The following is a 14,528-nucleotide window of genomic DNA, read 5'->3' on the forward strand; positions in this document are numbered from 1 at the left end:
AAAATGGGCGACATTCAGGAAGGGGAATGGAGTTAAACAGCCAGAGGCTGTGCAGAGTCCCCTTGTGGCCAATCTGCTGAATAACCGGTAGACCACTTTCTGCACTTCTGGGTGAGGGAGAGGGGTGCAAATGAGAAGCAGAGGAAAGTCTCAACGGTCAGTCTCTGGCACTGAATATGGTTCTTTGTATCAGCAGGGAAGGAGAGAGATTGCACCCGAGATTTAACATACCATCTCTCGTCCACAGAACATCTTTTCTGTTTACCCCTACTATAGAATCCTCTATTACCAGTGTCGGATATCTCGTGCTCAACATTGTCAAGAGTGAGAGTGAGCAGGCAGACTTCGTGGTCCATATAGACAACGGTAATATCGGTAGAACGAGGGAGGTGGTTCTGGTCTAGACAAAAGTAGGCAGATAGTTCATTGGCAATAAACAGACGACAACACATCTCGAGTCACTGCGTAATTTGACGGCCGCAAGACATCTTCAGTCAACAACAATAGACCTTGTCTTCTGCCGAGAGAATACTGGGGGGGAGGGTAGCGGTGCAAGGGGGAAGCACCGACTGCCGCCTGGAGGCCGCGCAATAGCGCCCCCACGTGATGAATCTGCTTCTTCCTCCGCCATGAGCAGATTTCTCAGTGTCCATCTGAAGTGGAGTGGAACTACTATCCCAGCGGGAAGCGCCATTAAAAAGGGGGAGTGGTGGCGTTACATAGCAGAGAGTGGAGTGCTTGTTGGGACAGATGCTGATGCGACCTCACATAGAGTCAGGAAGAAAATTTTTGAACCAGCTGGGACTCATGATCTCAGCTGCGCACGTCTCAAAGCAGGAAGTACTGGACGGAAGGCAGATGAGCTCAGGACCGGTGTTAATGTCGTCACCAGTGAGACTTGTTTGCAGGAGGCGAAGATCAGATAGCTCAAACAGTTTTCTGCTCTTTTAGTCGTGCTGATGCGGAATAAATTCAAGAATGAGGGGCGGCTTTACAAATCAGGGAAAATATCCCTCGTCTAGGTGAGAGTTTAAGAGCTGAAGTGAGAAACAAGATCGGCATGAACTCGTTCATGGGGCTACATTGTCGATCAACTAACAGTCGTGAGGATTCAGATGAACACACCTGTGGAAAGTTCGCAGGCTCTTACAGGAAACATAAGGTCGTGAACTTTGGCGATTTTAGCTTTCTAGGTATTGACTGTGAATCCTACACTGGGTGGGGCGGATTTCTGTTTACACAGAGTGCCTGGGTGACTGGAATGTGCTGCCAGCGCTGTTGCTGGAGGGAGATCGATAGAGGCGCTTTAGCAGAGGTTTCTCAGGCACGTCAATTTACAGAGAATGGTGGGAGATGGATTTTGGTAGGCAGGAAAAGTGTTCATTTTCTTTGCAATAGTTCTGATCTATGATTTATGTTCACTTCTCAGAAAGAGGGAAAGAGAGTGATTTGAACTCAGAGGATGGGAAGAGCAGGGGTGGGGTAGATCAGGGAATATGACGATGGAGTAACAAAGTCGTGGAACGTCTTTTCCACAGACGACATGGGAAATGAACGAACCGCAAGGGGAGACCGATCAGACTCAAGCATATGGCTAATCTGCGTTTTAACAGCGGCCCTCATCATCACGGGTATCTGCTGGAGGATTCATGGTGAGTTTCACACCGGACGGAAAGACCAAACCGCAGAGAATAAAGAGGGCCACTGTAATAGCGATAAATTCCCAAAATCACACCGAAACACACTTGATGGTGAAACCACATACCCCTCACTGTGGTAGTGAGGGGACTCTCACCGCGACCCCAACAGTAGCCCCAGCAATACATCCCTCAACATGATACCGACACATCCTTCAAACTGATAGCGACAGACACCGTCGTTACTGTAATAACGATTCACTGTAACACCGACGTGCCCCTCACCGTGGCACGGACACGTACTTCACTAACACAGACACACCGACTGTGATCACAGCACGTTCTTCGTCGTGACACAGACACAAGCTTCACCGTAACACTGACACATCTCTCACGGTGAGACCAGCACAGCCGCCCGTGTTACACCACACCCCTCACCAGGACACAGACTCTCCACTCACTGAGATACCGACATATCCTCACCGTAACACTGAAATTAATCTCAGCTTGACCCGGTACACATCTCATCGGGTGACAGAAACACTTATCACTGTGACACCGACACGAACCTCAGGCAACAATGATATGTCCCTCACTGTGACACGGAATTAACAATCACCACGTCACTGACGCATACTCGCACGTCACGATGACACCGTTTCCCTTGACTATGACACCAGACACTCCTCACCATGACACCAACATGTCCCACAATCCTGAGAATGACACTCCATACGCGTGATATCTATACGCGGATAAGAGCACTGGAAAGAGACGCCCACTCACACGTCCCTGTCAACGCTAAATATCCTTCACCGTCTCTCTCAGTATCACAGATTCGTCAGGCTCAGATCTGCTCGGACTCAAACAACACTCTGCTTTGGAGCACCTATCCGGAAATTTGCCACTTCTTTACCAGTATCAGAGGTGAGGCTATATCATCCCGCATCTCATCAGACAGAGAGAGAAATGGGATTCTGGGGAAGACCTTAATATTCTGACGTCAGGGTTTTGTGATGGGACGGAGTGCAAGGAGCTTCACCCCGTATCTGACTCCGTGAGTGTATGGTAGGAGATTGTCGAGGAAGCTTCACCGCTCCGTTGACATTCGGAGTGTATGAACGTTTCGGACAACTCAAATGCCGACTCTGGGAGTGTGTGCTGGGACGGTGTGGAGGGATATTAACTCTGCGTCTGACCCCGGGAGTGTGTGATGGGACGGTGTGGAGGGAGATTCACTCTGTGTCTGACACCGGGAGTGCGTGATGCGACGGTATGGAGTGTGATTCACTCTATTTCTGACCCTGGTAGTGTGTGATGGGAAGGTGTGGAGGGAGATTCACTCTGAGTCTGACCCGGGGAGTGTGTGTTGGGACGTTGTGGTGGGAGAGTCACTCTGTCTCTGACCCTGGGAGTGTGTGATGGGACGGTGTGGAGGAAGCTTCACTCCGTGTCTGACCACAGGAGTGTGTGATGGGACTGTGTGGAGCGAGATGCACTCTGTGTCTGACCCCGGGAGTGTGTGATGGGACGGGGTGGAGGGAGATTCACTCTATTTCTGACCCTGGTAGTGTGTGATGGGACGGTGTGGAGGGAGATTCACTCTGTGTCTGACCAAGGGAGTGTGTGTTGGTACGGTGTGGAGGGAGCTTCACTCTGTGTCTGACCCGGGGAGTGTGTGTTGGTACGGTGTGAAGGGAGATTTACTCTGTGTCTGACCCCGGTACTGTGTGAAGGGACGGTATGGAGGGAGATTCACTCTCTGTGTCAGACCCCGCTAGTGTGTGATGGGACGGCGTGGAGGGAGCTTCACTCTCTATCTGACCACAGCACTGTGTGCTGGGACGTTGTGGAGGGAGATTCACTCTGTCTCTGACCCAGGGAGTGTGCGATGGGACGGTGTGTTGGAAGATTCACTCTGTGTCTGACCCCGGGAGTGTGTGATGAGGCGGTGTGCAGGGAGATTCACTCTTTGCCTGACCCGGGAGTATGTGATGGGAATGTGTGGAGGGAGATTCACTCTGTGTCTGACCAGAGCTGTGTGTGATGGGACGGTGCGGAGGGAGATTCACTCTGTCACTCTGTGTCTGACCCCGGAAGTGTGTGACGGGACGGTGTGGAGGGAAATTCACTCTGTGTCTGACCCCGGGAGTGTGTGATCGGACGGTGTGGAGGGAAATTCACTCTGTGTCTGACTCCGGGAGTGTGTGACCGGACGGTGTGGAGGGCGCTTCACTCTATGATCTGACCGTAGCTTTTGATGAGATTGAGCGGAGGGAGTCTGGAGTCTGCGTCGGACAGTGGAACACCTTCACTCTGTGCCTGACCCTGTGCTGTGTGTTTCTGGATTTCACGGCTGTGATCATCACAGCTGTGTGTACTCCGTCGCAGCCTGTTACTGACCTGTCTCTCAGGGATCTGTGCGAGATCGTCAACACCCTGGAGACCGTGTACCCAGAGGCCGCCTTCATCGTCGCCGCAGTCTTTAACAGAACGTTGTTTTCTGAAGTCTCGCCGAAGTTTCGTCAACACATCCAGGGGAGCACTCGGGGAGATGGAAGGCACGACCACTTGTCTTCCGCTATCATATAAAACACTCCTCCACCCGCCGTTTGGAAAGTCGGGCCACTCCTCCGTCTTGTTTCTGCCGCGTTCCAGGTAGAAGCTGAAACAAATGGCGGCCATGCTTAAAATCGTCCGCTGATGGTCCGATTCGATCGGTCTCCCTTGAACAGGACTGCTTTGGTGACGCCGACCGGAATATCCTTCATGCTGTGGATGTCTCCAAGTTTACGGAAGGGGGTGACGAGTTTCATTCGGAAGAGCAGTAAGGATGTGCCCCCAGAAATCGGTCAGAATCTACCCAGACCGGCATCCGCCGGAAGAGGGTTCCGTGCGAGCAGCACTTATCCCGCGACAGACTGTTCACATTGCCGGTGATCAAGGGGATCTCAATACAGGGACAAGATCCAGACACAACACCCCACCAGCAACACATGCAAATGACGTCAAGGTCTGCACCATATCACACGCTTCAAAGCCAAGCGCAGTGGGGCTGCCAATAGCTCTGCCTCTCTCCGAGACGACCCAACTCTTCCTGACGCTTGGTTAGATATCGCCAGCACTAATCCTTCCTGGAGAGCACCGGAAGCGACCTGAACCTTAAGTCACCTTTTAGGCTGTGTTTTCGATAATTTGCCTTCCGACACATCCGGTTGACAGTTGTCACACTAGCCACTGCTCTGCACAGTGTTCTTACAGATCTGGAGAAGAAGGACACTGCAAATACTTTTCATGGAGTACAGTTGAGATTTCGACGCCATAACTCCGTCCAGGCTCGAAGAAGCTCTGAGAACTCGTCCTTCACCATGCCTTGTGCAGCTGGATCCTGGACCTCCTGCAATATATCCGGCAAGAGGAAACGTTACCGCAGAATAATAGCCAGGACCAGGAGGCTTCGGGAAAGCTCCTTCCATCAGGCCATCAACTTACTCAGCCACGCTGATGCAGTTGTGTTTCTGCGCTCTATTGATTTCCTTGCTGTATACACAGTTTATTACAAATTACTATAAATTGCACATTGCACATTTAGACGGAGACATAACGTAAAGATTTTTACTGCCCACGTACCTAAACAATGTAAGAAATAAAGTCAATTCAATTCGACGGACTGCGTGGGAGTGTGACTGGGTGGTGTGGAGAGAGCATCACACTCTGTCTGAACCCGGGAGTGTGTGATGGGAGATTCACTCTGTGTCTGATTCCGGGAGTGTGTGATGGGAGATTCACTCTGTGTCTGATTCCGGGAGTGTGTGATGGGACGGTGTGGAGGGAGATTCACTCTGTGTCTGACCCCGGGAGTGTGTGATGGGACGGTGGGGAGGTAGATTCACTCTGTGTCTGACCCCGGGAGTGTATGATGGGACGGTGTGGAGGGAGATTCACTCTGTGTCTGACCCCGGGAGTGTGTGATGGGAAGGTGGGGAGGGAGATTCACTCTGTGTCTGACCCCGGGAGTGTGTGATGGGACGGTGTGGAGGGAGATTCACTCTGTGTCTGACCCCGGGAGTGTGTGATGGGACGGTAGGAAGGCAGATTCACTCTGTGTCTGATCCGGGGAAAGGGTGAGGGGACGGTTTGGAGGGAGATTCAATCGGCGCCTCAGTCTCGCCCAATCCTCCGGGGTCTGCGATGTGTAGGTACGGATTAAGATTCACTGTCACTTATTCCTGTTTACAGAGCAATCCTGTTTGAAGGACTGGATCTTTAACAAAGACAGGTGTTATTACGTATCCACATTTAAAGCATCTTTCGACAAATCGATGCAGGAATGCTCAGGCCGGAATTCAAGTCTTTTCGAAATCAATTCAGTGGATGAAGTGGTATGTCCCAAACTCATGAAGGTCCCACAGTAGGACGGGACACATTATACACCGAAGGGGTCTAACACAGAGTGAGGCACAAAGCACACACACCCGACAAATATTCTCCGGGACAGACACAGAGTGAGGTTTGCTCCACACCGCCCATCACACAGTCCCGGGTCAGGCACAGTGTGAATCTCCCTCCACACCACCCATCACACACTCCCGGTTTCAGACACAGAGTGAATCTCCCTTCACCCTGTCCCGACAAACACTCCCGGGGTCAGACACAGAGTGAACCTCCCTCCACACCGTCACGTCTCACACTGCCGGGGTCCGACACGGAGAGAATCTCCCTCCGCACCGTCCATGGCACACTCCCGGGGTTAGACGCTGAGTGAATCTCCCTCCACACAGTCACATCACACAATCCCGGGGTCAGACACAAAATGCTCCCTCCGCACCGTCCCACCGTCACTCCTGTTGTAATAAACTGAGAGTGACCCCATCAATGGTTTCCGATTCTCGGCAATAATGAAATAAATGTATCTTCACAGAACGCTATATCCCACCTTCTTGTCGACCGAAAACGTGCATACTGGATTGGAAAATGCGAAGACGGGTGAGATCTGTGTGGTATTACCTATGGAATGACATAGTCCTGACAGGAGAAAATGGGACTTGTTTACGGACTGCAGTTGGTTTGTGGGAAGAGGGAGGGGTTTGCAGACTGTTCCAGTTTGTCGGGAGAGGATGGTACAAAGGGAATACTTTTGTAACCGACACTTGTCTGTCGGGGAATGGCGAAGCAGGGGACTAGAATATTGTGCGGGCATTCAGCAGGCTGTGGGTAGGGAACAGCACCAGTACCCTGGGGTAATTTTGAGACCGAGCTGGTCGGTTTGGAAGGCGCGACACAGTGGAATTAGTTTGAAGTCTGACACGAATCTGTGGGGAGAGGGAGAGGCAATGCTGATTTTGGGGACTGACATTTGTATGTGAGCGAAGAGCTGGGCAGCGGGATTAGTTTAGTGACAGACAGAACTCTGAATGGAGATGGTGAGACAGAAGGATCAGTTTGAGCAGAGACACAGGGCGGTGTTCCAATATTAGGTCCGTGGGACTAGTTTGCGGTCTGACGAAGGACTGTGACGGCGGCCCCGCGGCTGTGGGTTGATCGCGTGGCAGTGCGAAAGTTTGGACACTGACAGGAAGCTGAGGGGAGGTGGAGTGGCAAAGGGGTTAATTTGGACACAGACAGAGGAATAGAGTATAGAGGAATATAGGAATAGAGTATATAGGAATAGAGGAATTCATTTCGATTCTCCCACAAGTCTTTGGGGAGAGGGTAGTACAGTGTGTTTCTTTGGTGAATGAAACTGATTTGGAGGGGGGGAGAGTTCTTCTGTTGGATTTGTCTGAGGACTGAAACAGGACTGAAGAGAAGGTGGGTCAGTGAGATTAATCTGGCGATGGACTGGAGGTTGTGAGGGGTGCGTGGTGCTGTGGGATTAGTTTGGAGACTGACACAGGACTGTGGGGACGGAGTGGGTCAGTGTGATGCGGCTGGGAACGGTCTCAGGGCTGTGAGGAGAGAGCTGATTGATGAGCTTAGTTCTGCGAGGGTCTCGGGTTTACTGCTGCGCTGTAGTGTCTGTGTTGAAACGTTTTAACCCTCTTTCACAGGGAAGCGGCCTCTGGTGTCCTGTATCTCGTGACCAATCGAACTACCGTCTGCACTCATTGCAGACCGGACGGAGACAAATACCCTTGCAAACGTATTCGCAGTTTCGTCTGCGAGAAGTCGGCACCTTTGTACCCGGCGATTCCTGAAAACATCCAGGGACTCTGTCAACAGCCCGTGGGGGCAACATGAATGACGTGACTACCCCCTTTCTCTTTACCTCTTTTCCACTCTCCCTCCATCCATCCTCCCGAATTACCACACCACTCACTACACCCCCTCCTACTTAATTCTTCAGACAACGTCAAACATCTACTCATCAATCCCCTTATTTCTCGACATTTCCCCACCCCTCCCCGCCCTTCCCATTCGCCCTTGATCTCTCTGCATCCCTCTCCGCCCACTGATTCCACGCACTTACTCCGCCCACTCTCTGCGCTCTCTACCCACCAGTTCACCTTTTCTCCCACTTTTTACCGCATCCCACTCTTTCTGTCCCTTCCCCGTTGTCTCTACACACCCCGTCTCCCTGACCTCTCTCTCTCTCTCTCTCTCTCTCTCTCTCTCTCTCTCTCTCTCTCTCTCTCTCTCTCTCTTTCTCCTTCTCACCCACTCTCACCTCCACCAGAGCCGTCTGGTTGTCGATACCCCGAACCTGGGTAAAATTCTGTGCTCGTGCACTCTGTCTCTGCCTCTCTTGGGTTTATAGAAATCTGTAAGATTAGATCTACGCTCCCGGGAATAAAGTGCCAACCTTCCTTCCCACTTTCCATAACTCAGCCTGGGATCTTTCCAGCTCAATGGTATTTTTCCTGGATCAGGGCGACCAAAACAGAGTGCGGCCTCACTGACGCATTGTACCACTGCAGCGCGACCTCCCGACTCCTTCACTCAGTGCCCTGAGTGGTGAAGGCCAGCGTACAAATCGTCCTGTCCACCCCTGTGGGATGTTTTCAACCGGAATCGCTTTCTGCTTTATTATCTGAAACTAATACTGCCTGGAATTAGTACTTCTGCTGCATCGGTGCGGCGTAATTTAAAATTAATGTAAATTAGAAATATTAATGAATGCCGCAAACGTGCCGCTCATTTGTTCAAAGATAACATTTGATGTAAGATGCAAAATATAAATAAATTCAGCAAAAATGACGAGTTAGTGCGTTGAAGTATGTGATGGTGCAGAGGAAGAAGCTTTTCCTGAATGGTTGTGTGAGGGGTTTTAGTCTCCTGTGACTCCTCTCTGATGCATTAACGAGCAGAGAGCCTCTCCAGGGTGGTGATGGTCCTCCGTGATGGCTGCCGCCTACTCTGGGCGTTATCTTATGAAAATGTCCTCAACAGTGGGAGGGTTGAGACTGTCAGAGTGTTGGCTATAACCCTCTGAGGCCTCCTGCGATACTGTTCGTTGCAGCCTCCCCACCAGGAGGCGATCCGACGGGACAGAATTATCTCCATCGTCCATCGAATGAAGTTTCCCCATCTTCAGTGGGAGCCCTCAGCTGTCAAACTCCTAACGCTGTGTTCCCTTCTGTAACGAGACAAGTATGGATGGTGTTGAACACAAATGCAGAGTGAAGTCCGGAACTGACTCGACGGCAAGAAACCAGTCGAAGGACAACACAAACAGTGGTACTGGCACCGTAACTCTTCCGATTGAGCACTGACTGCTCAGCCAGAGTCCTTTAACGATAGACTTCCATAGCAACGTCTGGAGTTAACACTTGCATCGACTCGAAGTAAACTAGACGGAACCAAACCAATCGAAAGATATCACACACAGAAGGACTGGAAACACAGCTCCTCCGGTTGAGCACTGAGCACTCTGCAAATCTCTGGTGAGACCGCGCTTAGAGTATTGTGTTCAATTCTGGTCACCTCATCATAAGAAGGATTGGAAGCTATGGAGATGATGCAGAGGACAGTTACCAGTATGTTACCTGGTTTGGAGAACAAGTCATATGAAGGAAGGTTAGCAGAGCTGGGTCTAAATAATTATGAGAAAGATAAATAGGGTGGATAGGAAGTACCTGTTTCCCAAGGCACCCATAGCAAACACCGGAGGGCATATGTACAAAATTAAGGGAGGAAAGTTTAGGGGAGGCATCAGTGGTATGTTTTTTACACGGAGGTTTGTGGGTACCGGGAATAACTTGCTAGGGATGGTGGTGGAAGCTAAAACATTAAGCGTATTTAAGAGCCTCTTGGACAGGTACATAGATGAAAGAGAAATGGAGGGTTATGGGGTAGTGTGGGTTCAGAATTTTTTTAAGGATTATATGGGTCAGCACAACATGGAGGGCTGAATGTCCTGTACTGTAGTGTTCTATGGTTCGGTTGTTCTATGGAGTGCTCAACTAGAGGCCTTTAAGTACAGACTTCCAATGCAGGAATGTGTCAGGGTATAATTGCCAGTCTGAGTCCTATAAGGAAAGTGACATCACCGTACGCTGGGAAATGGAGTTGCGGGAACTTGCCCGCCTGTCCTGTGCAGTCGAAAACATAACAGCTTCGTGTTTGCATAAACGTGCAGGGCCCAATGTGGGCCCTCTGAGTTACTGACAGCCAGGAAACCAGGAACTTTAAATAATTACATACGACGTAGCAGTCGAATTAGACCATAGAATCTGCTCCCCATTTCATCATGGCTGATCCATTTCCCTCTCAGCCACAAATCTCTCTCTCTTTCGTCCTGTCTCCTTCGATGACCAAACTAATCTGGAATCTATCAAATTCTGCCTTCAGTATACCCAAATGGCCGGGTCTCTACGGCAGCCTGCGACATTCAATCCGGCAGATTCACCACGCGCTGGCTGAGGAAATTCCTCCTCATCTCTTTACTGAAAGATATCCCTCTATTCTCAGGCTGTGTCCCCTGGTCCAAGACTCCCCTACAATAGGGAACATTCTCTTCACATCCATTCTGTTATAGGCTTTCACCATCCGAGAACTTTCAATCAAGTCACCCCTCATTCATCGGAATTCCAACGGGTACAGGCCCCAGAGCATCACACTGCCTTCATATGACAAGCCGTCCAATCCTGGAGTCATTTTCCTGAACCTCCTTGGAATACCTTCCCGTATGAGCACATATTTAGTTCGATAAGGGATTCCGAACTACTCATAAATCTCCAAATGTGTCCTCAGAGTTCCTTATTGAGCCAGAAAACTCCATCCTTGCATTTAGATTCTAGTTCTCTCGAAATTAATGGGTGGAGGTGAACTACACGTGAGGTCTGACCGCGACTGCGTGACGGGAAAGGGGAGGAAGTAGTTTCACTGTGTGTCTGTACCAGGGAGACTCTAATGGGACTGTGTGGAGGGCTGTCTGACCACGGGAGGGTGTTCTGGAGAGCGTTACTCATTAATGGGTGGAGGTGAACTACACGTGAGGTCTGACCGCGACTGCGTGACGGGAAAGGGGAGGAAGTAGTTTCACTGTGTGTCTGTGCCAGGGAGAGGCTGATGGGACTGTGTGGACGGGTGTCTGACCACGGGAGGGTGTTGTGGAGAACGTTACTCATTGCCTGATTCGGGGAATTTGTGTTGAGTTAGAATGAAGGAAGCCCCACTCTGGGTCTGACTGACGGAGTGCTCGACTCATATAATCTTGGCGTTGGGACAGCCTCTGATCAGAGATCGGAAGCGGGGGAAATGAGTGCATTAGAAACCAGCGCCTCGCGTTTCTTTGAACAACAATCAGGGTATCAGAGGCGGATAGACCAGATGCGATAGCGCAAGGTACCACGAATTCAATAAAACCGCAGAACAAACGATACTCCGTCAAACTTCACTCTTTATTCATAGCATGCTATGGGGGGAATTACAGAATGATCTCCCAAAGAGACAGACCGGACTCTGCTCACCCCGAACACAATTCTACACAATATATATCTGATTATGACAGGAAATATTATGATTACGCGAGGTAATAGTTTTGGAACAGTTTCGATCGCACGCCAAGGTACAATTAGATGTAAAATAATTTTTTGTTTGCTATTATTATTTTTGCCAAGGCAAGCCTGGTTACAACTTAACTCGCTCATATTGGCACCTCCCCCGTCACTTCCCCCTTCCCTCGAACGTTCTGTCCCATAGTTATAACTTGAGATGCCCCTTCTATCGATCTATACCTATATTTAGTTAAGCTCAGCACTTTTAGAGAACAATGCCCAGTGCGTCACCTGTTGCCGGGCAGAGTTTCTTTCTGACAGCTCAGTATCATAACGTACCTATAAGGCAATTGATCATAAGCTGATCAAACCCCTTAATCCATTCTCCCATCCACAGATCCATCTACCTAAGTTTACCTTTCTCTTCATCATTCGCCCCTTTTAGCATTCCATGATAACCAACTGCACGGGACATCAGCATCAGCCTCTCCGTGACAATTCTGCAGCCAGTATTTAGGCAGATCATTATCACGCTACGCACAAAAAAAATATTGCAATGAAAATAATCTGCCCGTGCAGTAGATAAGCCCCACAAGATACTCCTAGCAACCATCCCAACCAGCCCTCTCCTGTCTGTCGACCTTGCCTGAAGTCATCGAGTTGTTTCTTAGTAGACTGAATAGCATGAGTTACATTGTCGGACTCATCAGTAACATGGGTGATGTATTTGTCTCCGACTATGGAGCAAACCCCTCCCTGCTGCGCCAGATGATAATCCACAGTGTACCTGGTTTGCTGTTCATAGAGTCGTAACTCGACCATCTCTCTGTTAACGGCCTCCAGGCCTTCCTCTGTACTGTTTTCCAATGCCGTTAGCCCACAAATGAGGTAGTTACGGTTCTTTGCAACTGTTACTCCTGCCGAACCCCCTAGAGAGAGAGTGTACAGGAACCCATCGCCCAGAGAAGAGCCCAGAGTAACAGGATTCCTCCCGTCAGCACAGAATTCCTCACTCACGGCTCGAGCTATCAGTCGTCGCCGAAGGTGACCCTTCCGGGGGCAGAGAGTTGTCCAATGGGACCTGCCGCAAAAAGGGTAGGTAGAGTGGTGGTGGCCGTAGTGTAGGTGCCGTTAAACAGGAACACGTATCCGGTCTTGTCCCGGGAACTGAATTCTCACGTTTTATTTTCTGATCACACATGAGCTCTCCTTGGGATACAGGGAATCGTATTCAAAAGTCTCCGAACCAGCTGACACGAGTCCCATTACAATATCCACACACATACTGAATTCCCCAAGTGAGGGGCACACATTGTCCTTGGATACATTTGTAAGAGAATATTCCCTCGTCTATTTTACATCGGCGGTACAAACAATGTCTCTCCAGGTAAGGTGTTTCCCGAAGTACCACGGCGGAAACGCATCGCCATCCCTTCCCGTGAAACAGAAGGTATAATACTTAGTGCGCTTACAGCGTGCACTAGGTCCTCACTCTTCCCTATTCCCCGTGAAAACGCCGTTCACGAGTCCCGAAACACTCAGGGGCCCCGGTATTGTCACCACCTACGCCCAGTTTACTTAATGCAATATCCCCTTGCCCCTGTACGAAACTTTCCCTCTATCCTTTACATTCTGCCCTTGATCTATCTTCCACTATTAAGTTATCCTTAACCAAGTTTAGCCCTGATGGGTTGGCTACAAACTCCCTTTCCCGCGTTTGTCTTTTGGCAGATCAAACAGGCTTGCATCTGTGCTGTGGCAGCCTCCTCCACCCTTAGGTGGCACCAGGTGCGGAGCAAAATATTACTCATTCCGTCCTTGCCAAGGTGGGTGGCCGTACACGGACAATCAATAAGCAGCGGTGACAAAGCGTCAGGAATACAAACTTGACCATCTGGTGTCTGCCAGAGGCCGGTGGACACCGAATGCGCACATCCGTGTGTCTTCCAGGGTTGTCTTTTCTGAACCGGGGGCGTCCCCCTGGAGTTTTCGAACTGTAGCCCTGTCTGGAGTACCCGGCGCTGGGGGCGAATTAGTCGTGGTGAAAGCTAATCACTCAGTAGTGGAAACTATGAAAGTCGCCTCCAGTGCAGCCTGTTTAGTTGCAGGTCGACCCTGTTGTTGTCTATTAGGCAGAGTCGTCTATTAGGTGAGCCGAACATTTAATAACGGCCAATGTTTCGGGGAGGAGTATAGCCCGGAGGAGATTCTTTACATACGTGGCATTCTGCACGGAGGTCCCACAGGAGTTGAGAAATCCCGGCTGTGCCCAGAGTTGTCCAAAACCAAGGGCCACCCGAAACGTGTAGCGAGAGTCTGTATAAACAATGGCCCCTTTGTCTGTAGCTAAAATACAGGCGCGGGTAAGAGCAAAAAAGTTCTGCTTTCTGCGCAGAGACTGGGGGCTGGGGAGCGCCACCTTCGGGCTGGGATGGTTGTCGACTACGGTATATCCGCAGAGGCGTTCCCCGCTCCCGAGACTGTGGAGCTGCGTAAAGGGTAAACTTTGCCCCTGAAACAGCTGCATCTGAGAGGTCGGGGCGACATCTGAAGGACTATTCCAAAGTGGGCTGTTCCTTTAAAAGAGAGAGAGAGAGAGAGAGAGAGAGAGAGAGAGAGAGAGAGAGAGAGAGAGAGAGAGAGAGAGAGAGAGAGAGAGAGAGAGAGAGAGAGAGAGAGAGAGAGAGAGAGAGAGAGAGAGAGAGAGAGAGAGAGAGAGAGAGAGAGAGAGAGAGAGAGAGAGAGAGAGAGAGAGAGAGAGAGAGAGAGAGAGAGAGAGAGAGAGAGAGAGAGAACAGCTTGTGTACAAATTCAGCAGCAGGGATGAGAGAGAGAGTCTGTGAGTTGCCTTTCGAAACTGAAAGGCGGAGCTAAATGACGGACAGCTGGTGGTCCGCACTGCTGAGATATACACAAGCTCAGCTGACTTTTTAATCAGACAGACCAGCCACAC

The 14,528-nt window shown here is 50.3% G+C and overlaps 1 protein-coding gene across 1 annotated transcript; it reads left to right on the plus strand.

The window, feature by feature from the left end:
* Window positions 1-280: 280 nt before the first annotated feature.
* On the plus strand, window positions 281-7,926 carry LOC132387003 (natural killer cells antigen CD94-like). Its single transcript, XM_059959359.1, has 6 exons — window positions 281-366; window positions 1,539-1,652; window positions 2,466-2,564; window positions 5,877-6,019; window positions 6,559-6,623; window positions 7,688-7,926. The coding sequence occupies exons 2-6, from the start codon at window positions 1,544-1,546 to the stop codon at window positions 7,875-7,877; spliced, it is 606 nt and encodes a 201-aa protein (XP_059815342.1). The 5' UTR covers window positions 281-366; window positions 1,539-1,543; the 3' UTR covers window positions 7,878-7,926.
* The last annotated feature ends 6,602 nt before the right edge of the window (window positions 7,927-14,528 follow it).

Source organism: Hypanus sabinus, unplaced genomic scaffold (assembly GCF_030144855.1).
Source record: "Hypanus sabinus isolate sHypSab1 unplaced genomic scaffold, sHypSab1.hap1 scaffold_1469, whole genome shotgun sequence".
Taxonomy (NCBI): Eukaryota; Metazoa; Chordata; class Chondrichthyes; order Myliobatiformes; family Dasyatidae; genus Hypanus; species Hypanus sabinus.